The 25,960-nt window shown below is 47.7% G+C and overlaps 9 protein-coding genes across 9 annotated transcripts; 4 read left to right on the top strand and 5 right to left on the bottom strand.

Annotated features, from left to right (window-relative positions):
* Positions 1-5: 5 nt before the first annotated feature.
* On the bottom strand, positions 6-1,501 carry F5147DRAFT_372145 (kinase-like domain-containing protein). Its single transcript, XM_041429430.1, has 8 exons — positions 1,355-1,501; positions 1,126-1,278; positions 1,008-1,073; positions 773-955; positions 696-726; positions 606-643; positions 318-547; positions 6-268 (listed from the first exon to the last, which is right to left on the bottom strand). The coding sequence occupies exons 2-7, from the start codon at positions 1,276-1,278 to the stop codon at positions 368-370; spliced, it is 651 nt and encodes a 216-aa protein (XP_041288365.1). The 5' UTR covers positions 1,355-1,501; the 3' UTR covers positions 6-268; positions 318-367.
* Positions 1,502-2,261: 760 nt separating this feature from the next.
* F5147DRAFT_372064 (kinase-like domain-containing protein) lies at positions 2,262-4,206 on the top strand. The gene is made up of 8 exons (XM_041429429.1): positions 2,262-2,593; positions 2,650-2,770; positions 2,837-2,902; positions 2,962-3,147; positions 3,202-3,232; positions 3,282-3,319; positions 3,371-3,580; positions 3,639-4,206. Exons 1-8 carry the CDS (start codon positions 2,454-2,456, stop codon positions 3,864-3,866), a joined length of 1,020 nt encoding a protein of 339 aa, XP_041288364.1. The 5' UTR covers positions 2,262-2,453; the 3' UTR covers positions 3,867-4,206.
* A 2,267-nt stretch (positions 4,207-6,473) lies between these two features.
* On the bottom strand, positions 6,474-7,074 carry F5147DRAFT_816815 (uncharacterized protein; the record flags this gene model as incomplete). The annotated part of the gene is made up of 2 exons (XM_041443584.1): positions 6,474-6,954; positions 7,050-7,074. 2 exons carry the CDS (start codon positions 7,072-7,074, stop codon positions 6,506-6,508), a joined length of 474 nt encoding a protein of 157 aa, XP_041288363.1. The 3' UTR covers positions 6,474-6,505.
* Positions 7,075-7,332: 258 nt separating this feature from the next.
* On the bottom strand, positions 7,333-7,693 carry F5147DRAFT_583835 (uncharacterized protein; the record flags this gene model as incomplete). Its single annotated transcript, XM_041431751.1, has 2 exons — positions 7,333-7,557; positions 7,616-7,693. Coding segments are annotated over 2 exons (303 nt in total), but the record flags the coding sequence as incomplete, so codon positions are not given.
* Positions 7,694-11,897: 4,204 nt separating this feature from the next.
* On the bottom strand, positions 11,898-12,368 carry F5147DRAFT_778107 (uncharacterized protein; the record flags this gene model as incomplete). Its single annotated transcript, XM_041442081.1, has 1 exon — positions 11,898-12,368. One exon carries the CDS (start codon positions 12,366-12,368, stop codon positions 11,898-11,900), a length of 471 nt encoding a protein of 156 aa, XP_041288361.1.
* A 3,121-nt stretch (positions 12,369-15,489) lies between these two features.
* F5147DRAFT_778106 (uncharacterized protein) lies at positions 15,490-19,854 on the bottom strand (the record flags this gene model as incomplete). Its single annotated transcript, XM_041442080.1, has 12 exons — positions 15,490-16,296; positions 16,351-16,892; positions 17,016-17,281; positions 17,349-17,477; positions 17,525-17,608; positions 17,662-17,906; positions 17,956-18,069; positions 18,339-18,641; positions 18,700-18,912; positions 18,963-19,397; positions 19,445-19,639; positions 19,690-19,854. The coding sequence occupies 12 exons, from the start codon at positions 19,852-19,854 to the stop codon at positions 15,490-15,492; spliced, it is 3,498 nt and encodes a 1,165-aa protein (XP_041288360.1).
* Positions 19,855-20,275: 421 nt separating this feature from the next.
* On the top strand, positions 20,276-21,296 carry F5147DRAFT_763428 (uncharacterized protein; the record flags this gene model as incomplete). The annotated part of the gene is made up of 7 exons (XM_041440638.1): positions 20,276-20,367; positions 20,414-20,461; positions 20,511-20,558; positions 20,607-21,056; positions 21,105-21,138; positions 21,188-21,200; positions 21,250-21,296. The coding sequence occupies 7 exons, from the start codon at positions 20,276-20,278 to the stop codon at positions 21,294-21,296; spliced, it is 732 nt and encodes a 243-aa protein (XP_041288359.1).
* Positions 21,297-23,042: 1,746 nt separating this feature from the next.
* Positions 23,043-24,164, top strand: F5147DRAFT_778105 (uncharacterized protein; the record flags this gene model as incomplete). The annotated part of the gene is made up of 5 exons (XM_041442079.1): positions 23,043-23,067; positions 23,120-23,248; positions 23,301-23,503; positions 23,554-23,733; positions 23,787-24,164. The coding sequence occupies 5 exons, from the start codon at positions 23,043-23,045 to the stop codon at positions 24,162-24,164; spliced, it is 915 nt and encodes a 304-aa protein (XP_041288358.1).
* Positions 24,165-25,268: 1,104 nt separating this feature from the next.
* On the top strand, positions 25,269-25,692 carry F5147DRAFT_778104 (uncharacterized protein; the record flags this gene model as incomplete). The annotated part of the gene is made up of 2 exons (XM_041442078.1): positions 25,269-25,589; positions 25,642-25,692. 2 exons carry the CDS (start codon positions 25,269-25,271, stop codon positions 25,690-25,692), a joined length of 372 nt encoding a protein of 123 aa, XP_041288357.1.
* Between the last annotated feature and the right edge of the window lie 268 nt (positions 25,693-25,960).

The raw sequence follows: 25,960 nt of genomic DNA, 5'->3' as shown, positions 1-25,960 counted from the left end.
TTGAAGCAGTATTCATAGCAGCTACATAGAATGCATTGATTACAATTACCCGTCATGAAAGCTTCTGCAGCTCGGCTTCTATGAAGGCTACGATTTCCTGAACTTTAGGTCGAGCATTGGAATTGGTGGACAGACATCTCAGCCAATACTGCTTATGGCCTTCGTCAATGCCGGTGAGCTGGCGGAAGGGCTTTCTTCCTCTCGTTATCGCCGTTATCACATGAATCGCTTGCAGCAGCGAGCAGTAAGGTTGTTGACCACAAAGTAGCTTCAGAGTGTCAGACATGCACCGATCTCAAACGAAATATGATACTTACCTGAAGCACGATACAACCGTGAGAATATACGTCTGCTGAGTTTGTTGGCTTTATTGGTTTATCGGCTCCTCTTGTTCTGAATCGGGTAGAGCAACCATTTCGGGGGCCATCCAACGCACGTTACCCCCGTGGCAGGAGTTGAATGTGGGGTTTCCCGATTCTGCGAGGATCATTGAGAGACCGAAGTCTGCAAGGCAAAGCTTGTCATCACTATTGATGAGTACGTTGGTCTGAATTCATGATGTCGTCATCTCTCAAGCATAACTCTGTAAATAATAAGATATCTACCGGTGTCAAATCGCCATGGACAATGCCCTTTCCATGCACTATGGGGCTATTTCAACGTGAATTGCGCATGGAAAAATAGAAACCACGCACAATACTTGAGACCAGATGCTATCTGACGTGACTGCTTTGGTTGAGATTCAGCTAGTCTTTCAAACACAATCGCTTACCATGACCAGCTTCTGGGATGTCGAAAGCGAAATTGGTTGTTTCAGGTAGCTATCGAGAGACCCTTTGGTCATCCATGACGAAACAAACGCTGGCAAGTGGCTGAAACCAGTTGTAATTCCATGAAGCGAGAGTATATGATCGTCTTTCAAGTTGGCCCAGACGTGGGCCTCGCGCCGTATACCCTGTCAACCAGAAATCTACGAATTACGTTAATATGTTATAACAAGAACTTACCCGTGCAGCCTTTGCCAACAGTGCAGTTTGACTGGAGTCATGGACCCTCACTGCCTTGATTGCAACCTAGAAACAAACAAATCAATGTGCATGCACGCGTGCTTGGAGTTGGGCTCACTTTGACAGGAGGATTACTGGAAGAGGTGGACCAGATACATTGCCAGACATCGCCAAAGCCACCGGTGTGATGAGGAATATTCTGAGTTCTCCTGAGTTCCGCCTCTGGGATCTCTTTGAGGCGAGTTTTGAAATCAACGTTGTGTGGTGGCATCTTTATTTGTGTGGGTGTAAGTGATACGTCAAATAGCAAATACAAGCAGGGTATAAGTACAGAGCGTTCCACCTACATGGCAGATAACAGATAAATGATAAGCACATCACATGAACAAGTATATCACAAGACATTGATGTTCGATGAAGAATGTGTGACATACCGGCAAGCGCCTGCTCTAAGTTCCGTGCATAGAGCTCCAACTACAGCATTGAAGGGCCAACCGGTCGACCGAGCGCTGGAACGTTCAGCGCTCATCTACGGACACCAAACTTTTCTGATTCCATAGATAGGGTGTCCGTCTTACTTGCACTGGGATTGATAGATCATTTAATGATATACTTGTCTGGGTCTTGCATGAGCCAAAAATGTCACGCCTGGGCCAGTAAGCACTGAGGACGGCTACTAGGGCGACTTTTGACCACATACCTGCTGTTTGGAAAATGTTTGACACATGTGATGAAACATAAAATTTGAACGCTCAAGAACCAGCACAGCAACGTTATCGTAGGCGTTTAGCTGCAGTCGAAGTTTCGATTGAAGAAAACATGGTTCAGCTGACTTGCTCGGAGCGCCATTACGTGCATATCATTGGTAATATACAGGAATAAACCTCATTCGGATTTCCCCGCTTCCATTTCCCACTTCGCTGGTGGCTGAATCGAAGATCTTATATCATTCTAGTGGGGTAGCCTGCCAACATGGTACATGTTGCGCCAGCCTCAGGCGTCCGTTGAGGGTGACAATGGTGAGATCTTATTTCTGCATACTGATGATTTTTCTCAGATAAATGAAGCGTAGTACCGAGTCGGACATTCGGCTACATGTCATAGACCGTTTGTACTGGCTCAGCGCTGCAGCCTCACAGCCATATGTTTCATATGAGCATAGATGGATTAGCAGCATCCGGAGTTTTAATGGTATAGATTAGAATGGCAAGTCCATGCGCCCACAGGCGTCATCCCTAGACCAGGAATGACCATTGGTCGTTATACATCTGGCGTTGAGCGCTGAGCGCTGATGGAGCAAATGATCTTGCTCACTTCTACCTCTGACAGAGGAACGGTGTAAGAGGCCAAACAAGTATAATTACATAACGATAGAAGATAGCAAATTGTCATAAGAATCAAGCATGCCTCTCAAGTTGTACTTATCCCATATTTTCTTCTTTCAGTATGAAGGTCCTGTTTCGTACTTGGTTTCAAGTCTGGTTGAAGAGGTGGCAGAGGAGATCACGCTTGCTCCTTGCCAGCCTTGGGCTTGGTTCGAAGTCGGCACAAAAAACAACATACAACGAGAATGTAATTGAGAATGAGTTTGTTTTTCTATGCATTTATGTCACGCAATTTTTACTGAGCACCGGGTTATTAGTCTGCCCGACCTCACTGAGCAAATAAGCAAGGAATCATCCCGATATCCCGTTGCTCAAGGCAGCTTCGGGGATGTTTGGAAGTGCATACACAGCTTGAAGCACCCTCGAATCACAGTAGAGGCGAGTAGCTCCTTCAAGTTTGCACCTGTTAATATGTGCTCATACTACCGTTTTCCTCTCTACCAGCTTGTTGCAGTAAAGTGTCTGAGACTTGAAATTCCGAACGATGACTGCAAGATAAAGGTTACCGAGGTTTGGGCGGCTCCGCATGCTGGTACCACGTGTTTATTTGCTAATGCACAACACTTCAGAGTCTAGAACACAACTTGCAGCGGAACACTAAACTGGAACACGACAATCTGTTACCGTTTCTGGGAATAACTCAAGGGTTTGGTCCGCTGCCTGCTATCGTCTCCCCATGGATGCAGAAGGGCTCGCTTACCATGCTTCTGGAACGTGATTTTCAGCAACTCACTCTCACTCGGATGCTCCAAATCGTGGGTCTTTCTTCATGCACGGTGTGGCTCCCATCTTAATTTTTGCTGTCATAGCTCAAAGATGTCGCTTCAGCTCTTCAATACTGTACGCGGCAAATGTCGCTTGTTCGGCACAAAACTAACGTGAATATCAGTGCACTCCAAAAACATAGTACACGGGGATCTCACTGGCGTGAGTACCACATGCACCTTCTTCGTCAAAGCAATTATTGACGCGACTCAGAACAACATTCTCATCAATGAGAACGGTGATGCCTTTGTTGCTGACCATGGAATTTTCATTTTTTGTGCCGAGCTCCACGGCACGTCATATATCAGGAGTAATGTGCGATGGGCTGCACCTGAAAACTTCCAAGTTCCTGAAGATGATGAGTCAATAAGCCTGCCCCAATTGGCATCAGACATATATTCTTTCGGCTGTATCATGTTGCAGGTTTGTGAGCAGATCTTGGCACCATTCCATGTGCATGTGATTGTTATTTTCTTTGTAGGTCTTCACAGGAAAAGTTCCGTATTCCGAGTTTCGAAGTGACCATCAAGTTACCGTACAGATACTCAGAGGCAGAAAGCCTGCTAGACCAGTGACTCCGTCCGTAGCAGATACTCTGTGGGATTACATACAGAAGTGCTGGCTTGATAAACCGGAACACAGGCCTCCGGCCGAGGAAGTCCTGATATTTATACAGGGACAGCTGAAACTGCTAGAGGAAAGCTCCTGATACTCCCATGCCACTCATTATGCCATGAGCATTTTTATACGTTATATTATCTATCTTGCGCTGTGTAACATAATGTTCGCGACATCTCATGCCTTGATATCTCTTTTGAAAACTCACTCCTGCTGCCCGCAGATTTGGAGTTATCATGTCAGTGACATGTCCACAGATAGTGCCATCGAGACAATAAAACACAATAAAACACTCATACTAACGAGGATGTAAGTATCGCAATTGTGATACCGAGTAGATAACAGATTCAGCATCTCTCCAACATGATCGTTGTCTGGGCTGGACCTTGCGATAGCTGTTTAAAATGGTAACCGGGTGGTAATCAAGAGTTAGTACAATACCCTATGTCGGGAGGTAAGCGCCATCAAACGTGCATAGCCTGATCTCATAGACTTCTATAAGAACAGTAGATAAATTCTTTTGCGCGTCTGGAGTATTCTATTAAGACGAGAACGCGTACCAACTGAGAGGAGGACATGGCCAGAGCACCATCAGCGTCGGGGAAGCAACCCACAAGACGAGAACACACACTTCCTGAGAACGGGATGCGGCCAGAGCACCATCAGCATTCAGGTTATGGTTAGGGTTGTTGAAATTTCAACTGAAGACTGCAAGCGAAGTTTTGTGATAACATGTACTCCGCTGGATGTGACAGTTGCGAATACGGTGCATGTCTGCCTTCAGTTCTGGGAACAGAGTTGATGAAGGATTGTGTGCCACTGTTTACTGTAGCCTCCGTAGGAGCTCTGTAATCGTCGTTTGCATGCTCGACTTTCGGTTGTTAGGTGCCATCAGCACCCAAAGGACAAAGATACGCATCAATCGATCGAGTGACGAGTCTGGCACCGAGTCGAATACCTGGCGCCAATGTGATCCATAGCGCCGCAAAAATGACATTAGCATTCATCTTTAAGGTTTGTCTTCTGTTTAAAGACGACCTTAACGAGTCATGAGGATCAGGAGGATTCTAATGCATTGGAGCTCAATACAGCTTTTGACCCACAAATTATGTAGCAAACTTACTTGGGATTGAAATCGATGGTGATGTGATCCACATGATAATAACCCCGAGATGGTCGGTCAATGCGCCGAATGAGCTGCACCCACCGATGAGGTCCTTGATTGGGCATCTGTAAAAGGTAGCTGACATACATATGGTTAGTACATCAGCATCACAAGAATAAATCATCGACAGGACCGAGAGACAATGCGAACTGGCATTAGGAATAGTCATGTCCGTCGGGAGGATACCATGTGTAGCAAATGTTGCGTGCGTGCGTCAGAAACAACGAAACTAGAATGCAGACGAAGTGAGAACGCGCATCAGGCAATTGCAGTAACCACTTACTCCGCAGAAGTCTTCTCCGTTAATCACACAGACCTACCATAAATTCGCCTTCGCGAAAGCCGTCAGGTCCTCATGATACGTGTCAGATTAATAGTGCACGGCTGCATGAGGCGTTAGCGTCTGAATTAGTGATGGTGGTGGAACGTACCTCTGGTCTTGGAGGCAGCTCCTGAAGCCACTAGCGTTCAGTATAGTCCACTTCCCCAACAAAATCTACGTGCTCAGCATTCTTTGGCGTATAATCCATTATTCGACGATTAGGAGGAGGATTGGATTCAAGACGTAAAGTTTTGAGTAGTTTGGCGAGATCCTTTGGTAAAGGTATCGAATCAAGTGGCAGAGTCTTGTGCTTGAGAAGTGGAGATAGCGTGGAAAATGGAAGGGTGTTCGCTTTATCAGAGCGAAAACCAGCCAAGCGTTCCAGGTGGCGTATGACGTGGACTTACTATGGTGATAGGGAAAAAGAAGTGGGGACGCTGAGATTGAGAAAAGAGGGCGAAAGATGTTTTCGAAAGGATTGAGTGAATTCGGGTGATCAGGATGCCTCAGTCGCAGCCAGTTGGGAGGGCAAACTTTTAAGCGCTCTGGGTTTGTCAGGAGAGATATCCTTGAAGATGGAAAGATGAAACGATAGTCAAATAGACCATGTGCATGATCACGGAACGTTCTGTACGTTTCCACTGAGCCAAGAAGGGGATGGAACTTTGAGGCAGCTGCGCCATGGCAAGGGCTGGCTTACAAACGGTCGACCGTTTTTTCAAAGACCGACAGACCGTTTGGACCGTTTGAAAAGCACGTGAGTTTTGAACGTCACGTGACGTTTGACGTCGACGTTGAAGTTTTCATCTCTCAGCATGGACTTACACTCTGTACCCAACTCGATACCAAATAGACTCTGTATTAATTTGCGGAGACGTACGAACGCAGAAGGCATACGAACATGATAAGACTGAGGAAGGAACGAAAATCAACGACTTTCCCCAGGATGGAAGGCAACAAAAAACGCTCACAAAGCAATACCAACTTGAAATAGACTCTGAATTAGTTTGCGGAGACGTACGAAACGCAGAAGGCATACGAACACACACGGACACGATAAGACTGAGTGAGGAACGAAAATCAACGACTTTTCCCCAGGATGAAGGCGACGAAAACGCTCACAAAGCAACTTGAAAAAGATCGGTGGGAACTACAGAGTGAGGGATGAAAAATCAACGACTTTCCCCAGATGAAGGCAACGAAAAACGCTCACAGCAACTTGAAAAAAAAAAATCAGTGGGAACTACTGCTGCTGGAGGTAATTGATCATGAGCCACTCATTGTTGTTGTGAGTGACTATGCGCTCGCGGGGAGTAGATGGGTCGATGATAAAATCCTTGAAAAGTCGGAAAAGGACTGTGCCGTCGTCATGGACCTCCGTGCACGAGACAAGCAACTTGGCGAAGGCTTCAGTCTCAAGCGTGTCCATATCTCCTGGCCCCTGCATGAACACATGCTCGTAGATACTAGTGCTGCCGCGGTCCGGTCCAGAACCATGGTTCGAACCGGACTTTTGGTCCGGTTCTCCGCGGTTCGGTCCATGGTTCTTGCGCCAGCTAGAACCAGACCAGAAAACGGTTCTCGGTTCTAGGTCTTCCCAAACGGTCCAGTTCTGGTTTGGCCTTCCCGAACCATTCCGAACCCTTATCGACTTCGACTTCGACAACATCTGCCTCGACATCAGACTGTCGTCTTCGGGATTCACGTTGTTGATTAATCAAGCTACATTTAGCCTTTTCGAAGGTAAGCACTAACTAATTAAACTCTCAAGTCTCTCACCAACTCACCTCTATAACAGGAGGTTCTGTTCATTGAGGACCGGCTACAACACTGCGCAAGACTACCTTTTACTGGAGGTGGATATATTAGATGTTTTTTTTTTCATGCTCGCCGCTGAAAATTTTCGGGTTCGGTTTGAGTTCGGACCAGAAAAAAACCGAACTGGACCACAGAGAACCGTTCTCTGTGGTCCGGTTCGGGGTTCGAAGATTTTGCAGAACCGGACCATGGTCCGGTTCTCGGTTCTCATCCAGGACCCTCTGAACCGGACCGAACTGGACCACGGCAGCACTAGTAGATACGCTGAACAGCTGACAGGAAGGGGTGGGGGTGGAAAATACGGCCCTCAGAGAAGATTCCTCGTGGTTGAGGCCAAGCAGGGAGCTCATCTCCACCATCTTTCGACACTTGCTTGACGCCATCGGCACAATAACCCTTCTTGTGGTTGAGGGGAGAGTTTTCAGCACCAGGGTACATGATGGTCTGGCAGCGGGAGCAAGTCTGCGGCTTTCGAGGCTAGCAATGATGATGAGCATGGAGATAGTTACGGGATAGATTGATGCGAGCAATTTACCTTTTTTCCTGGCTCTTTTTTCACGAGTGGCACAACAGAGCAATGCCAGCGCCAAAAGGACTCGTCGTTTTTTTTCGCTGTGTTTGGCAAGTGTCAGAAGCAGCGAGAGGGTGATGGAGAGGGTGAACAAGCTCACAAGTATAGTCATCCTTGATGATCTTGTTCATCAACTTCGGCTCAATGTCGCCCAGTGCGCGGAGGAGAGCTTGTGGATTCTTTCTGACAACTGACTCACCCTTTTTCTTCACCAGACGGAGGTTATATTCCTCTGTAGCCAAGGCCCAGCGCTTTGATGTCATTTGGTATGAGAGCCATTTGAACTTGGCTCACATGTCCATGAACAAGTAAAATTCGTCTGAGTCTTGCATGGCCAAAGAGCGGGGATCAATACCAGTGGCAATGGAGAAAAGGCGCTGAGAGGGGGTCTGGCCTGCTCTTGGGTTGATCGAATTGTTGATGCCAGCGCTGGTGGAAGGGAAGGAGGTCATGATCGAATTGTTGATGCTGGTGCTGGTGGAAGGAGGCAAGTCCAAGTCTGAACTAGATATATCGATAGGGAGGGCTGCCGTGTCTCCGATGCTGCTGTGATGGAGAGTGTTGGATTTGCGTTCCTCGCCATGCCTGGCAGCTCGCACCGAGGAAAAGTACTCATCCAGTTTCCCAGCACTTGACACTGTACCGGGAACATTGCTGAGAGATGCCGGCTGAATGTGATAAATTAGGAGTTGCTATGAGTGAGGAGCATTGCGTACCTGGAGAACATTGTCCTGACAAATCAGCCTTAGTTTTTTTGCGGTGCTGTTGCCATCACCCTGGTCATCAGAGTCCAAAACCTTTCGTTTCATTGGAGAAGGGGGCACGGCCGTAGTAGAAGCTGAACTCAAAGGTTTGGAAGCTCCAGCGGGGAGTTCAAGAAGTGCGGGGTCAATTTGCCACTCATTGACGGAAATGTTGCGACTGGCCTGTAGAGCTAAGTCCACCTCCTCACCTGTGAGAGGATCAGTGGCAGAATCGAAAGTGTTGAGTGGCCCATCCTCAATATCCTCCTCCTTGACTAAAAGTCCCCCAAATGTCGTGATATGGTCAGACACGACCAGCCCAAAAGTTTCACCTGATTCCACAACATGTAGCTCAGGAAGGACAAGGAGCTCGCAGCTGGGATTCTGTTGTTGCAGCGTGTTGTGAAGCTTCGCAATGTGGTCGCAGAGTTGGAGGTGGTGAGAACCATGAGTGAACTTGATGAACGGTGTCATATGAGATCTGCTGGATGCGACTCTCACATTATGACGGAGAACAAAGTCGTGACCAAGAGCACTAAGCATTATGATGCCGCTTGGCTGTGCGCGCTGAAGTGAATTCCAGCCTTTATGGGACCCTTCAATTCGGCTGCCATCGGCCCTGATCCCTTTGATGTTGCGCTCGAGACAGCCATTGCGAACATGCTTCAATTGTTCTTGATGAACCTGCCCGTAGCATCAGTAGTACCTGTTTCAGAGTCTGGCAGTTCCATACTACTTACCTTCTGTGCAGCTGCAGACCAGACACCTTTGTCTGCCCACTTGTCAAACGCAACAACGAGTTTCTGTTCCTGTTCCTCTCGGTCCCAATATTCTGCAGGTCGACCATGTTCAGCATGCTTCTCAAGTATTGCACCTATGATGTCAGCAGCAACAGCAGCTCGATATGGGCTTTTGCTAGAGTGGAGCATGGCCGCAATATACCTGTCAATCCCATTAACATGTAGTATAAATCAAAAATAAAGAGACTCGGCACTACTCACCTTGCACCAAAATGCCAGACATCAAGTTTTGAATCGGTCTCTGGCATTGCAGCAGTCACAGCCTTCCGAACTTGGCAGCAATTGTCTGCCACCATCATCTTGGGCTGGGGAATGTCGAGAAGCTCATGACGACGCTTGAGACCTTGGAGAAGTTCGGTTATCTCAGCATTAGTGCGAGTCTGGCAGAAGCGCTACAATAGTAGTTGCAATGAACCAAGGGAAGTCAGTGGCTGAGTTATTATCCAATGACTTGGAACTTACCCATGACATGATCTGATTATCCTCATTCAGCACACTCAAGATACCACCCTTCAACACTCTCAGTTTTTGGCGATCTTTGTTGGTGAGCATTGCTTTGCTTGCAGCTTTAAATGTGTTATCGAGTGAACCGCATATGGCTAGTGTTACGTTCAGGTAAGTCAGAATTGACAAGAGCATATGAAAATGTACCTGATAGTGTCTTCAAGTATAACTCACTCTCCTTCTGCCTCGTACAGGCAGTGAAATCAACAAAGACTTCAGTAATGACCTCGTCCGAGATCCATTTGTCAGCATAGCCAAGTGAGTTGCTAGGGTCCGAGAATTCCTGGAGAACTTGAGTCTGACTACTGCAACTCTTACTGCCAGTAAAGTAGTTGACAATGTTATTTGCCTTGGGCTGCCTAGAAACCTCCTCCAAGTATTCGAGCATTTGGCACTTGTGTTCCAGCAGGTGGAGTTCTTGTGAACACCCAATAAGGTAAGCAAGGTTGAATAGTCCGGAGCATACAACTACTCACGTTTGACTCATTCCTCCAGTCCTGCTGAGGTTGTTGATGGTCGTAGCTCCACCAGCAAGTCAAAAAGCTCACGTGTCAGAGCACAACAATGGAAGAAGACTGGGATGCCACCTGTTTGTCAACATGTGTCAGGTGCGTGTTGACACAACTAATCTCTGACATGTGATGCTCACGAGGAATTTTCCAATGCTCCCATGACTTCCAATATGCTGCGCTTGTTGTTGCAAAACAGTAGCCTTCAATCTCTAATGATTTTCCAAGTCCCTGTGAGTTTCTGGTTGTGGGTGGTCCCTTCGCTGACTTTTCCTTGCAGACATTGCACCGCAGCTGTGTACCTAGGGCCATTTCTTCATAGCACAGGCCATGGAGCTCCCGCGCTCCTGTACTCGTCCAGCCCTCCCAGACGACACTGTCATGTGAGCCACAACGAGGGCATTGTGCAAGCTGCGGGAAATAAAATGGGTGAATAATGTTTAATGGCTTGAGGTACTGTGCAGTAGGTTCGACTGGTCCTCCACCTGGACGCTTACGACTGTGCAGATACATTGGTGGCAAAAATCGTGGGCCCAACAATGGGATGCCAAAGGCCAGTGTGTTCAGCTCGTTCTTCTTTGATCGTGTGCGGGTCTTGTCCCATACACACTGGACATACTCAACGACTTCAGCCTCCCACTTTAACTGGAACTCTGGCCGAGGATTGCACTTATGGCTGCGTGAGTCTTTCCATGCAGCAACACGTTTTTCTACCTAGTATCATTATGTTGTGTCAGTAAGTATTGTCTCTATGTCTCACTGGCAGCATGTTGGACTCACACTGGCAGCCCAGTGTTTCTCGAACAAATTTTTCTCGAGGGGTGGAATGGCCGTCGAGTTTTTGAGGAGCATCAGGACTGATCTCGGCTCAAAGACAGACATGTCTGCAGTAGCACTGCTGGCAGTGAGAGACGGAGTATAAAGAGATCGGAGGCAGCCACTCATTTAGGGGGGCTGAATTTTTAAATCACTACCACGACCACTCTAACCGCTAGATTTTCTGTACCCAATTACTGCTAGCCCAATCCAGATTCATTTGCGTGACGGCTTATACAGTTTGCCATCAAGAGTTTATTAGCATTCAAGTTGCCGATATTCACTGCACTGCTTTAAGGGTGTGTATAGTATACTACTACTTGCAAATACGAAATCTTACTGAACTTTGGACTGCCACTGACCCCTTGTTAGTTACCATACGCAAATATATAATGCCTGTACATCTGCACTGTCAGTCATCTCAATGGCAAGTCAAAACTCGTGCAGGCAATCTCTCTCAGCCACAAAGTGCAGGCAATCCCTCTCAGCCACAATCCCAGGAAACCCAGCTCCAAAAGACTACTGCACCTTCCGACACTGATGTTGTTGCATTTTTCAATTCTGAAATTCATATCTGTGATATTGGAGACTTTGCACAGATTGGCTTCGACTACCAAGTTCAACAGCTTGCAGATGCTACAGGTTTTCAAGCGCATATCATACAAAATGTATACAAGAATGTAGGTACCTTTACGGAAGTCAGTGAAGTTGTGAAGGCTATGCAGAAGGCTGCACTAGAGTGTGCTGAGAACGAGATTGGAAAATGTACAGCAGGGGAATGAGATTGATCTGAAGAAGTTTTTGTAAGTATTAGTATGGCATGTATAATATTAACAGTGGGAATCGACTTGGATGTGCCCTGGCAGCTCCCCGCTCATGATCGGCGCATTGCTGATGAAACCCAGGATATTGTTGTAGCAAGTGTGCCATACACCTCTCCCGGGTTCACTAATGACTGGTTGAACTTGGCTTCCACTTCACCAATGACCCAGTCAAATGCCTCTCTGGTAAGATGGAACTGTTCGAGTATGCGGTGAGTAGCCATGGTGGCATGGGAGTGTGCTGAGGTGGTAAGATGGAACTGTTCGAGTATGTGGTGAGTAGCCATGGTGGCACGGGAGTGTGCTGAGGTGGTAAGATGGAACTGTTCGAGTATGTGGTGAGTGGCCATGGTGGCACGGGAGTGTGCTGAGGACGAGATTGGCTTCCACTTCGCCAATGACCCAGTCAAATGCCTCTCTGGTAAGATGGAACTGTTCGAGTACACGGTGAGTAGCCATGGTGGCACGGGAGTGTGCTGAGGTGGTAAGATGGAAAACTGTTTGAGTATGCGGTGAGTAGCCATGGTGGCATGGGAGTGTGCTGAGGATGAGATTGGAAAACGTACAGTGGGCGAATGAGATCGGTCCAACGTTCTTGTAGCAAAAGTGGCTGCGCTGAGAAGTGGGAATGAGATTGGTCTGAAGTATGGCATGTATAATATTAACAGTGGGTCAATAGCCAACGAAAATTGTGCTTGAGAGCGAGCAAAGAAGGCAACAGATTAAAAAGAACTCACTGTGTGACTCACAGCTGCTAGCCGCGAAATAATTGGTGCAAAATTCTCCAGGTTATCTCCATTTGAATGCCAAGTAGAAGTCGCACACTGCAAGATCAGTAGTACTACTACATGACCGCTGCATTGGCAATGAATTCCTGTGGGGGTCCCGCAGGATTCATTGCCAATGGTGTTACGCTGACCGTTGGTCGGCGTGTGCGAACTAGGATAGGTCTTCTCAGCGACGACTCGAGTGAGTCTACTGAAGCTGAGGGTGGTTCTCAGCTTGACGGAATGTCAAGGGTTCCTCCGGTGATCTCGGTAAGACGGCGCTCGTTGAGATACAGGGCTAGCGGATACGTGCTAAGTCGTATGGGGGTGACTTAGAAGTGCGGTCTCACACAAGGAAGCTGGTAAGGCTTAGTTGAGCAAGTTCTGGGGATGAACCTAGTAGATTAAAGTAAAGTCTAAGTACAATAATCTGCCTACTTATAGGGAAGTACTACAAGTATTCTAGCTCAGTCTGTAATCAATAGTATATCTAGGATCTATGATAACAAGACATGAGGTTCAGATAAGATACATGAGGCTTAACCTCTGATCAAGCATGCTGCGCCAAGGGCAGCTGCGCATAGGTACAGGAAGCGCCAAGAGCGCTCCGGATCTTCATGAAGCGACATGCGGTATGCATGCGCTTGATCTAGGGTGACCATGAGGCATACAGCCTCCATGGATCAGGTACAAGGCTGTCTAGGCCAGGGGCGGGGTCATAGCGCCAGGGGCGGGGTCATAGCGGTCCAGACCGCTGTCTTTCTAGGCGCGGGCGGCGCACCGCCGCGCGGGGAGTCTAGCAGAGCGGGGGCAGGCATAGGCAGAGCTGGGGCTCCTGTAGGTGTTACGGATGCCTGTAACAAATGGAGGACCATGCACTGTAGCAGTGCGGCAGGATACTCCCAGACTCGGACCGTCCACTTTGTTCCTGGAAAAGGTAAGGTGTCTAATAACACAGTAGCACCATAGCAACACACTTGTTCTTCGGGAAGAATGGGAATCTTTTGTCGAGAATGCCTGTATGATAGACCCAATGAAGTTATTTAGACACACTATTAGTGCATGAACTGGAGCACAGACTCACCTTGAGAAGGGACACTGCATGTTGGAGTGCAATCGCCAGAAGCTACATAGTACGCAGGAGGCTACCCCTGGTATGGTTTTGCGACCCCCAAACCTCGACCCCTTGGAAAGCTCCCGCCGAGCCTTCGGCTCGGCTTCCCCTTGCCATGACCATATTTTCACTGAGATGTACGGTATTTGAATTATGTCACCTGACTAAAGAGAAGCAAAGGCTGCAGACAACCCGAACAAAATGTGCATAGTTCGGATCTTCCTATCTGAGGGTAGTCTGACGAAGCACTGCCCCATAATGGCATTCGTTTAAACGTACATATGAGGATGAAACAATACCGTCGCACGCTATTTACTCTAACGCAAGTTCTCATCTTGAATGCTGCACTGAGAATTTTACCTCACAATGGACGTGAGTTGATCTTGATTTTACAATGATGTTTGTTTAACACGGGCAGAAGAGCAATGACACTGTTCAATTCAAGATCGAACCAGTTTTCATTCCTGCGACAACAGACCCTTCAGTCACTTTGGACGTAGAAGTGGTGCCCCGGATGTGCCAAAAGGCTGTAGAATGTGTCCCAGCCAGTACCGGCCTGTCCAGGTAGATATGTGGCTGGCCGGTGTGTAGAGGTAGGCACAGCCAGTGTACCTTGAACCCGCAAGGTATGTAGCCTGTGTGACCACTCAGGCAGTGTGTAGAGCTAGGACTGGCCGATGTTTCCATATACAAGTGCTCGGCCAGCACTGCTCATATGACCACATGTAGGGTGCTGGCCGGCCATGTAGGGCAGGACCCAGCCTCTGGCCAGCACTCTTATGGACAGTCGTATAGGAGTCTCGGCCGAGCACATAGGGCAGGCACTGGCCAGCTTCACCAGGACCCAGCCTCCGGCCAGCCCTGCTCATACACCTATGTATAGGAGTACTGGCCAACTGTGGTAGGGCAGGGGCCAGCTCAGTGAGGACACATCCTCCGGCCAGCACTTGTATACATGGACGTATAAGAGCCTCGGCCGAGCACATAGAGCAGGTACTGGCCAGCACTTTTATACATGGTCGTATAGGAGCCCCGGCCGAGCACACAGGGCAGGTACTGGCCAGCTCAGCCATGACATAGCCCCCGGCCAGGACTGTTATACATCCCTGTATAAGAGTCCCGGCCAGGGGTATTGGGCAGGTACTGGCCAGCTTAGCCAGGACACAGCCTCCAGCCAGCACTCTTATATATGATCATATAAGAGCCCTGGCCGAGCACACAGGGCAGGTACTGGGCAGCTCAGCCATGACACAGCCCCCAGCCGGGACTCTTATACTGTGCTGTATAAGAGCCCCGGCCGGGGGTATAGGCCATGTGCTCATTTTACAAGCAGGAGGCTGGCTGAACTGGCCAGTACTTGCACTACATGACTGGCCAGCACCTTTATACATGCCAGTACCTGCCCTCTACCCCCAGCCGGGGCTCTTATACTGCTCAGTATAAGAGCCCCGGCTGGGGGTAGAGGGCAGGTACTGGCATGTATAAAGGTGCTGGCCAGTCATGTAGTGCAAGTACTGGCCAGCACAGTATAAGAGTCCCAGCCGGGGGTATAGGGCAGGTACTGGCATGTATAAAGGTGCTGGCCGGTCATGTAGAGCAAGTACTGGCCAGTTCAGCCAGCCTCCTGCTTGTAGATGAGGTCTAAGGATCTTGAGTGGCCATGTCAACTATATACTGGCCACCTTATAATGTATATTACTTTGCCTAGTAATATCCACTAGATTTATGAATGAAAACAGCAACAATACAATGTGCTATGCTATGTCACTTGCGCATGGCCTTTTTGGACGGCTGTCTGGCTCTGCTGGATCGACGAATATTGTCAGTGGTAGGCTTTTTGGATGGTCTTCCAGATCCCCCAGACTTTCCTCTTTTCTTCCCTTTCTGCACTACCTCCTCCTCCTCCTCCTCCTCAGCCTTCTCCGGCTCCTTACCCTCACTGTCCTTTTCGTTCGCCACTTCCACCAGTTTCAACAGCTTCTGGTTCTCCTCCTCCAGCTTTCGCTTTCTCTCCTCCAGCTTTCTCATGTCCTCCTGCAGCATCGCCATTTTCTTCTTCTGTTCCTCTGTCTCGCGAAGTTCCTCTTCAACCTTCCTTCTCATCTCATCTTCCTCCCTTTGTTTCTCGTCATCCACTTCCTCTTCCCTGGTCGAAATAGTCTGAGCGGCAGTATCGGTACCATGTTCTTCTCCACCAGCCTCAGTAATGGCAGCATGTTGTCCCTCCTTCGCCTTGACCATGCGGGTGACCCCACCTCTGGCTGTGTTTATTGCCTCTATAACGAGGTCGAGGGTCTTGATACCCAAAATAGAGGTGCCAAGGTAAGAGGGGGTGTTGGGGGTAGCGTCATCCGCCTCATACTCGATGACTCGCTTACATTCTCTTAGCAGCATCCCGAGACCTAGGCCGACCTTCATGGCTGACGCCAAGCCAGATATCTTCGCAGATGAGACTACCTCAAAGAACATGTCCAACTCACTAACCTCTGAGTGTACACTGTTTGGAAGGTGCGATCCCTCCCAAGACCATGTCGCCCATGCAGGCCATTCGGTTGCCTCAGAGCTTTGTTCCTGCATCGGGTGAGTGTCAAGTTTCACCAATCTAGGTAAAAATCACAAGCGTACCTTTTTCAAGCCACCAATACTCGAAATGAAAAGCAGATACTCTCTGTTGCTGCTGAGGGATCGTAAGAATGACATTCGATCTTTCATTGGCACAGTAGCTGGTGTGCGTATGCCTTCTTGAGCAACTGACGGTCGAGCGACGAGGCCTGCTGATGGAGCTAGATTATCATCAGAGCTGTCCTCGGAGCTGTCCTCGGCCAGCCGTCTTGTACGTTTCATGGGTGTAGGGGCAGCTGAGGCTCCTTCTTCATCGTCGACTTCTACGTACTTCTTTTTTGATTTCTTCTCGCCTACATAAACAGCATTTTCGAGCAGGGACTTGTTCATGTGGGCACTTGCAGCTCCGACAAAAATAACGAGTCTCTGCTTCGAAGCCTTCCGGGCTTCCCAATGGCCCCAAAGTTTGTTGATTTCCTTCACTCTCAAATGAGATGGGTCTTGCACGGTAAAACCATTGGGGATGGAGTCTGGATCCAGGTACAGCAAAGGCTCACCGGCGATTGAGAGCCAAGGTACTGGCTTCATGCTACCAGTGAAGACTTCTGAAAAACGGAAGGTGAGTCAAGTTAAAATCGACAAAGACGAAGTAATCAACAACTCGCTGTAAGATGCATGAAAAATTTGCCGAACCAGTTCTTGTTGCCCCTTGAGGCTCACTTCCTTACGAGAAGGGAGCTTTGCGTAACCGTGGTTATCCAGGATGACTTCGGGCATTGCATCCTTTCCATCATTCGTTTCTTCATCGGAGGAGTCATCATCATCATTGGTGGGGTCTGATACATGGTCATTGAGCAGTCTGAACCGATCCAAAAAAAATACAAAACTCACAGAATTCAGCCTTTGACCACTCGGCATATTTTTCAAAACCTTCAGACGTCCATTCTTTGCTTCCTCAAGAACTCTGGCTAAACGATTTCTTCTGATTGACAGGCTGAGACTCATGACTGAATAACAATAACATTGTTAGTTTACACTGAGGAGAGTGTATAAATACTCACATCTTGACACTTAAAGTCTGATCGGCATTTTTCTTGTGACTGACCAACATCACGAGTCGGCAACCCATAGTACGATGAATCTGTTCTGTAAAATCATCGAGAACTTTTTTGAGGTTTTTCTTTCGATACCTGCCAATATAGTTAGAGTAGAAATTGAACAAAAAATGACAATTTACATCGCCTGTGATTCTGCTGGGGCGCCATCCCTATTCCACTTGTCCCTCGCCTCCTCAACCTCCTTCCGATGTGCAGAGGTCATGCTGTTGAACCATTCCCTCGCATGTCCAGTCCTATACTTAATAGAATGTTGTACGCCTTTCTTCTGTTGCTGCTCCTTATCGTAGTCGTCCATCTCCTGCTTAAAGAGTTTCTGTGCGACGTCCCAAGCTTAAGCTCCTTCTTGTAGAACCCTGCGTCCTTAGGACGAGCCGCCAACTCTCTGTCCTCAGGGGACATGCCAAGTTCTTCCTCCAGCTCTGAGTCATCTCCCAAGATCTGTTGCTCATCACGCCGATCATCAGCGTCCGTTAAGAACTGGAGGTAGTACCTCCGGATAGCCTATATATCAAGTATGTCAGCACCATTGTATACTCAGAATGAACAGTACCTTTTTCAATCCCTTTGGTAAATCCTCAGGATCCTCTCTTGTGTGATGAATTGCGACAATTTCATTGCGGATCTGTCTCAGCAAATTGTGACAGGAATTCTTCCCATTTACAAACTGATCTTTGTGGAGAGTCAGTACTCCCTCCCAAGAAGCATACCATTCAGCCATTGATGACACGTTGTATAAGTCAGGAGCTTTCGGCAAGGGTGGGTATGCGTCGCGTAACCTTAGACCAGGCCGAAAAGTTGAAATTTTGAAGGAGACGCGATCACGTGCATGCAAACCAAGACGCGTCGTTACCAAATCAACCGTGTGACAAAGTGATAACTCAATTCAAATTATGTACATACACTGTCAAGTAAATACCCAAATCACCTGCGCACCTTCTTGGCAGTCCCAGTAGGCACCCCCTCATTCATGCGCTTGCCTTGGGTAGACACAGCTGAAGACTGAAGTACAAAATGAGTAGAAGGCGACTGGAACCAAGCGCAGTTCTTGGTCTTTGCGCTGTTGACAATTGACCCAGGAGGCTTGGTGACGGACAACTTGTAGGGAGGCAACTTTTGCATGCTACCACAGTTGGTGTACTTGCATGTGTAGATGTACCGGCAAACAGAGACACGGTCTGGGGCGTCCTCGTCGCGACTCTTATCAGCAACCGTCACAGCGACCCTCTCGGCCCAGCTCTTGGTAGAGCCGCATAGTGGGAAACACGCTGCGGATGCTGAGTTGCTCAATCGCGACAAGTTCCATCATGGCGACCAAAAAATTCATGGCGACAAGAGGTTGAAAGCGAGGTGCGGGAAAGATGATTGTGCCCACGAAGTCGAATTGAAGAATGGCCTCCTTGAGCTGAGTGTAGGGTGTCTCGTGCGCCACCACAGAGCCGCAGACCAGGAAGACGATGTGGGAGGACTTGAGGATCCTAGCATAGGGCTTTAACACTGTAGAGAGAACCTAGGATACATTAATTCATAACGTTAAAACGTCCAAAATTTTAGACTTACATGCTGAACTTCCATCGCAACATACTCTCCCTCACCTTGACCCTCTTTCCCTGCAAAGAGCCACCCACTGTCTTCTTCCGAATGGTTGGAGAGAAACGCAAAGATGCGACCGGTGGAACCAAGGTGACTGGTGAGCTCAGAAACCGTTCGGACCTGGTCGCGGGTGTAGTTGTCGATCTGCTGATATGAAGCAACGTCGAACAAGATCTCGATGTACAGAAACCCGCCACTGGGGTAGAACTTGTCGAGGTAATGGGAGAGGAGTGGAACGGGTGTCGGGATTCTGTCCTTGCCACCAAGGATAAAATGGACGACGGCAAGGGGTGTGGCTGCCAAGATGGAGCTAGACGCCAGCTCGTACTTGCCCTTGAGCTGCAGGAAGCCTGGGAGTACAGGCGTTCCTCCTTGCTCTGGCAAAATGTTATGATAGAAGCCCTGAACAGTCAATCAATTTAAAATTTGAATAATAAAGAAAGACTCACAAAATATGGCGTGGGCTCCTTGATCGTCCGCAACGAGTGACAAGAAAGACATAAAAATATTACATCCGTATGTCGGACGTCATCGATATGGGCCTTGGGCACCTCAATGCATTTGCTGCACATGACGCGGGGGCACGCGTTGCATTCAAAAAGTACAACGTCACCTTCCGCGCCATCGCGACAAATCAAACACCACTGACCCGCAGTCAGTCAATGAAACACTTGAAGTAGGCAAAAAAACTTACTATACTGTGATCTTCAGTTGTCCTAGTGTCTTCCGGCTCCAAGGATGACGTGGACGATTCGGCGTGTGACGCAGCGGGCACCGGAGGAGAGCCGACAGGTGCCAAAAGTTTCTTGGCAGAACCGCCACAGGACTTCTTTGCTGTGTTCTTCTTTCTAGGTGGCATAAAGACAACTGCAGCGCAAAGGACTTTGAGAATTTTCAAATCAACCAGTCATGTGATTGTGTCCATGGTTGCGCCGGCATTTTCCATGCCAAACAATGCAGTGCAAAGGACTTTGCGAATTTTCAAACCAACCAGTCATGTGATCGTGTCACGCCGGCATTTTCCACGACAAACAACATCAAATATGTTGTAACATATAGCCAGGCACAACAATTTCACATGGTTCAATTTCAAACCACATCTCTTCCATCCGCTCACCTTGTTAGCCACCTACACAGACTGCAGCTGTGTAAGTGGCTCACAACTCACTGAGCGCTCATTCTCTACCACGCGGTATGTGTCTCTTAATTCCAATTCTATTTCTAATTTGGGTGCATAGGTTGATCTTCTTTGGTTCATCCGGTGAAAGGATACCTAAGGTATGCCTCTTTTCAACCATCTCTTCACTGAATGCCTTCTTTCTAGCCAATTTCTATTCACTGAGGAGGCTATTGGTGCGCCTGCAGATCCAAGGTCTGTTTTTGTTCAACCGTCTCTTCACTAAACACCTTCTTTCTAGTCAATTTATATTCACTGGGGAGGCTATTGGGGCGCCTCCACATATAAGGTCTATCCTTTTTTTTAAACTGTCTCTTCACTAAACGCCTTCTTTCTAGTCAATTTCCATTCACTGGGGAGGCTATTGGGGCGCCTCCACATATAAGGTCTGTCTTTTTTTTCAACAATCTCTTCACTAAACGCCTTCTTTCTAGTCAATCTATATATACTGGGGAGATCTATGTGTGCATTGGCACACTTCTCCCTTCTTTTATCATTGAGTACTGGGGGCTTGGCTTGGGGAGGAGATCTATGTGCGCATTGGCGCACTTCTCCTCCCTTTGTTTACCATTGAGTACTGGGGGTTGGCTTGGGGAGGAGATCTATGTGCGCATTGGCGCACTTCTCCTCCCTTTGTTTACCATTGAGTACTGGGGGCTTGGCTTGGGGAGGAGATCTATGTGCACATTGGCGCACTTCTCCTCCCTTTGTTTACCATTGAGTACTGGGGGCTTGGCTTGGGGAGGATTTAGTGTCCACATTGGTGCGCCCCTCCTTCAACCATCATTGCGCTTGGGAGGTTTAAGTGTCCACATTGGTGCGCCTCCTCCCATCATTCTTGTATTGTATTTTCTCCGGAAGGATGACACCTGCTCCACCATAAGGTACTTCCCATCGCTCTCTCTTCTCAAAACAATGACCGCAGCTTACAGATATGTTTCTTTTGGCTTGCTCCGATACTCAAAGGTAACCTGTTTGATATTCTCTTTGCAAATACTGATTGCGTCATTCGCAGATTATGTTATATAGTTAGCTATTCCTTTTTTTATCATACTTTTTATTACTGTATTATGACAGTACTAGACTGTCGCAGAGAGGGCCCCTCTGCGGCAGCCTTGTATTGATTTTTGCGCTCTGTTATTTTTTCTTCAATTCAATGATGCCAAATATAACTTAGTTTTTTTAATTTGCAACGAAATCGTGATGCCAGGTTCCTTGTTCGTGCGAAAAAGTCACGTGACCCCCGAATGCAGTAACTTAGAATGTCCACCAATTTTCACCGCGGCATATTGTTGAAATAGGGGTGAGCTTGAGAGTACCCTCAGTGCGCTCGCCTTTAGTCTTGAACATGACAGAATAGATGCAGCTGCAGCTGGATTCAGTTAGCAGACAATCAGAGTAAGAGGTGAGATGCAATTGCTCTTCTCCTCAACTCAAGTGAAATACCTGAGATACATGCTATGGGCCTTGCCAAAGCCTCATCCGTTACTCTGATTGTCTTCTAACTGAATCCAGTCTCAGCTGAAGATTTGATATTCAGTTAGAAGACAATCAGAGTAAGGGGTGAGGCGCAATTGCTCTTCTTTTCAGCTTAGGTGAAATACCTGAGATACATCCCTTACTCTGATTGTCTTCTAACTGAATCCAGCCGCAGCTGAAGATTTGATATTCAGTTAGAAGACAATCAGAGTAAGGGGTGAGGCGCAATTGCTACTTGCCAAAAGCCTCATCCCTTTCTCTGATTGCCTTCTAACTGAATCCAGCCTACATGCAGCTGGTATCTCAGGTATTTCACTTGAGCTGAGGAGAAGAGCAATTGCGTCTCATCCCTGACTCTGATTGTCTTTCTTTTAACTGAATCCAGCCGCAGCTGAAGATTTGGTATTCAGACAATCGGAGTAAGGGGTGAGACACGATTGCTCTTCTCCTCAACTCAGGTGAAATACCTGAGATACCAGCTGCATGTAGGCTGGATTCAGTTAGAAGGCAATCGGAGCAAGGGATGAGGCTTTTGGCAAGTAGCAATTGCGCCTCACCCCTTACTCTGATTGTCTTCTAACTGAATATCAAATCTTCAGCTGCGGCTGGATTCAGTTAGAAGACAATCAGAGTAAGGGATGTATCTCAGGTATTTCACCTGAGCTGAGGAGAAGGACATGCCTTACTCTGATTGTCTTCTAACTGAATCCAGCCGAAGCTGAAGATTTGATATTCAGTTAGAAGACAATCAGAGCAGCATACTGGTTTATTACTTGCCGTCAGCATAAAGCTTGAATTTAAAAGACAAGATGTAACTTAAGTTGAGACTGCTGTTTCTCATCTGTTTCTTTCATAATACAGGCCTCTGCTTGGATGGTATGTTGCCGCAAATCATATAGTATGGCCCCGTCCAGTTTAGAAGTTATCCTGATCTGGATCTTCCACTTTTGCTCCGCATCGCACGTTGTAAATCAAAAACCTTAAAAACCATATATAGTCTACACCACCTGGTTAGAAATTTTCCCATTCTGCTATTTCAATTCTGTTCTCAATACTCCAACCACCAAGAAATGGGGGATCTTGGTGTATTCTGTCCGACAGCCTCACAGTGTAGGCGTTGAATTTCACCCAAATTTAGAAGCTATCCCAATTTGGATCTTTCAAAGTCTTTTGATCCACATCGCGACTTAAATTAAAAACCATTTATAGTCTAGATCGTCTGTGGTTGAAAAATTTATCATTCCGTCGTTTAATGTCTGTTTTTCCAAACTTCAACCACTGAAAAATGGCAGATCCTGCTGTAACAATTCTGTCCAAGATCCTCCGTGGGCATGTAGATGACCTACTCCATGATTCATCGCCGTATGAGTTGCTGATAGGTGACAAAATCAATGACAATTTGCTTTAAAGAGCCAGGTAAGGGAGTCTCATGTCACTGTCTGGCAAAACTGAACAGCTGGAATTTTAGGACCAGATTGTGGGCCAAGTGGCAGGACTTACTGTCCCAGTACTGGTAGCGATGTCACGGCAAATGTCATTACGGAGATTGAACTTACCAGAGCTGCGGTCGTGATAGCCCATGCTGTAGTTAATCCCCGTGAGTGTTGATTTGATGGTTGGGGGGTCTGTCATTCATTTTGTTGCCATAGTGCGGGCAGATTTAGATGTAGATCGGTTTGCAGATAGTGCCAAGGCATCCCACCCATCGCATGCTGACAGCCAGAGACATAAGCTAGCAAAATATTTCCACTGTCCTTCATTCGGTTTAATATCAGAGCCGGCAACATTTGTTGACAGGCACGGAAGGATTCTCGCTTGGTATTTGCCAGAAATCATGGTGCCTGATAGAATGGTACAAGTCTGATTAATACAGTTTAAGTTCTTTTAATCAGTTATAATTAGGATCGTGTCAACCAGTCCATCAAATTGCTGAGACCTGCCTTAGATCAGTCTTTGCCCAAGCCAACTCAGAAGGCAAAGCAGCCTTGGCGTTCTCAAGGATTTGTCATGCCTTCAGGTGGGGGAGAGTTTGGAGTAGGAAGGGTGACCTTATGCCCCGGAGGATTCATGCAACGTCATGAGGTAACTTCATATTAATATACTGCTGTGATACAGAACTAACTTAAATGGGCTAGCGGCTTCAGGATGACTTGTACCAATCAGGCACTCTTTCTTTACCTGCGGTCCGAGAGTGGTTGTCCGAAATAACGGTAGCTGAACATTTGTGGTCCGCTATCACCAGTGTTATTGCGCCAGATCAATATCAGGCCGGCGTGGAATCAGTTGCTAATATGAAGGATATGGTTCGTACTTCGGATCCCATTGTCTGGCCCTCAGAGTTTTCTGGATTGGAAGTTATCGTCAATCGAGAGACCCCAAGTCATCGAGACCCTGGAGCGTCGCCTTCATTTTATGACCTTTTGGTGAGCCTTGGCAAAGCTCACCATGCCATACTAGCTCTGCCAGATCTGGGTGCTGAGCTAGCATATCCCCCTTGTTACGCACTCAAATAGATCTGTTAGGCGGAGCCCTAAGAGGGGCGTCGTCCGCTAACGTTCGTGACGTAACCGGAAGGATCCGGTATAGCAAGTGAGCCTGGCGACGACTAGTCGGCAGCGATCACAGTACGCGCGTGTCACGTGACTTCGTAGACGGATGTCTTAAAAGTCACTCAAGGTCAGGACTGTCTTGTCCGGACGATGAGGTCGATCGAGGTAGACTTAGCCGCGGAGAGCGACTAAGAAAAGATACTAGAGACTGAAGCTGAGGGGCTTCAGAGGGAAGTATGTTCCAGGGAAGATTGAGTAGATTCAAGTTAGAGAATCTAGTACAGGGTGACCGACTACTTATACTAAGTGGAGAGGGTTAAGGGCAAGGCTACCGCACAGTAGGTAAGGGTAAAGGGGATACGAGAATGGTATAGGTGCGTTGGCAACATAGCCGGATTAGTGATGGATGGTCGAAATGGGAATGAGATCGAGAAACGTTGGAACGGACCAATGGTAAGATATACAACGTGCAGGAATCCGCAGTCAGGAGAAACAGAAAGAGGAAAGCCACATTGGTGGCACGAGTCAGACCGAGTCAGAGGTGCCGGGACCACATTGGTGGTTCGAATCAGAGGAGGAACGTGCGTGCACGTGCATAGAGGCGGGCGATGCGAGGGACGGGAACGGTCCCCGAGGATCCGGTCAACGGAAAGGCGGTAAAGGAGGACGAGCCGGTAGATGGTGAGGGCGAGATGAAGGGAAAATGATAGGGGGGCCATGTGACTGATGTTACTTGTAACACCCCTGGCACTATGGTTTACATTTTAGGAAAGGTGCTGGAGCATGGGTGCTGAAGTGGGGCGATGGGGAGAGAATTGTAATTGCCCACTTTGTCAAGGATAAAGTACATGATAGGCTTGGTGTACCGAGACCAAAGTATCCGGACCAGCGGGATTTTGAATAGAGTGGGGGCAGGTAAGAAGGGGGGTCTAAAAGCCATTCGGAGATCAAATAAGAGAATGAGAAGGGGAGTAATTTCCCAATAGTAGATGTCCAGATTAGACAAAGCTTGTGATATCAAATTGGTTGACTTCTCATACGGCAGAATCTTTCTTCGGTCTAAGCACTATGTCCTCAAAAAAACGCCAGCGTCTCAAGGCTATTTCTTATTCTTTCCAAGATAGAGGAAAGTTATCACAAAAAAAGGATTTGGATGTTGATTATGTTACTCACCAACCTACAAGAGACAGAAAGGGAAAGCCCTCTTGGGTTGAGTCTTGTGCTGATGCGCTGTATGAAACTTTGCCAGAGCATACCACCAGCCCAAGGAAACGAGCCAGAGCAGTAGATGCAGAATCACCAGACATCCCAGAAGATGATTTAAACCAAGAAATGTTTGGTGACTTTGCTATTGATGGAGAGGCTCCTGAGCAAGGGAGAAAAACAAAGGTTATCTAACAGGCCGTGGCTTACTAGTAATTGTTTCTCATAAATGACATAGACACAAAATGACTTCATAGCAGAGTATCTCACCCACCGGACACATATCTAGATGTCATCTTGGACTCAGAGAATTTGCCACAGGGATCTGTGAGACTTGCCAATGTGAAGATGCTGCCTTCCATTGCACAACTTGCACTGGCGACCACAGCTGGTGTCAGCCTTGCCTCTCAAATCACATCAGTCATTGCCTTTCCACAAAATCCAATTGTGGAATGGCAAGTGCTTCGAGGACGACACTCTTGCTGACCAAGGATTTATATGGTACATGGGCCACGGTGGAAAGTCTTGCCCTTTCTATGGAGTTGCACAAAGTCACG

The sequence above is a fragment of the Suillus discolor genome, assembly GCF_016758755.1.
Source record: "Suillus discolor strain FC423 chromosome Unknown F5147scaffold_67, whole genome shotgun sequence".
Lineage (NCBI taxonomy): Eukaryota > Fungi > Basidiomycota > Agaricomycetes > Boletales > Suillaceae > Suillus > Suillus discolor.
The sequence above is the reverse complement of the archived record's forward strand: the minus strand, read 5'-3'. Positions and strand labels throughout refer to the sequence as shown.

Coding starts and splice junctions, on each gene's coding strand:
- F5147DRAFT_372145 (XM_041429430.1), bottom strand. CDS start 1,278: ATGCCACCACACAACGTTGATTTCAAAACTCGCCTCAAAGAGATCCCA. Junction 956..1,007: donor TGTTGGCAAAGGCTGCACGG/GTAAGTTCTTGT, acceptor TCTGGTTGACAG/GGTATACGGCGCGAGGCCCA. Junction 644..695: donor AGCATCTGGTCTCAAGTATT/GTGCGTGGTTTC, acceptor ATAGCCCCATAG/TGCATGGAAAGGGCATTGTC.
- F5147DRAFT_372064 (XM_041429429.1), top strand. CDS start 2,454: ATGAAGGTCCTGTTTCGTACTTGGTTTCAAGTCTGGTTGAAGAGGTGG. Junction 2,903..2,961: donor GCAAGATAAAGGTTACCGAG/GTTTGGGCGGCT, acceptor ACAACACTTCAG/AGTCTAGAACACAACTTGCA. Junction 3,233..3,281: donor CGCTTCAGCTCTTCAATACT/GTACGCGGCAAA, acceptor CGTGAATATCAG/TGCACTCCAAAAACATAGTA.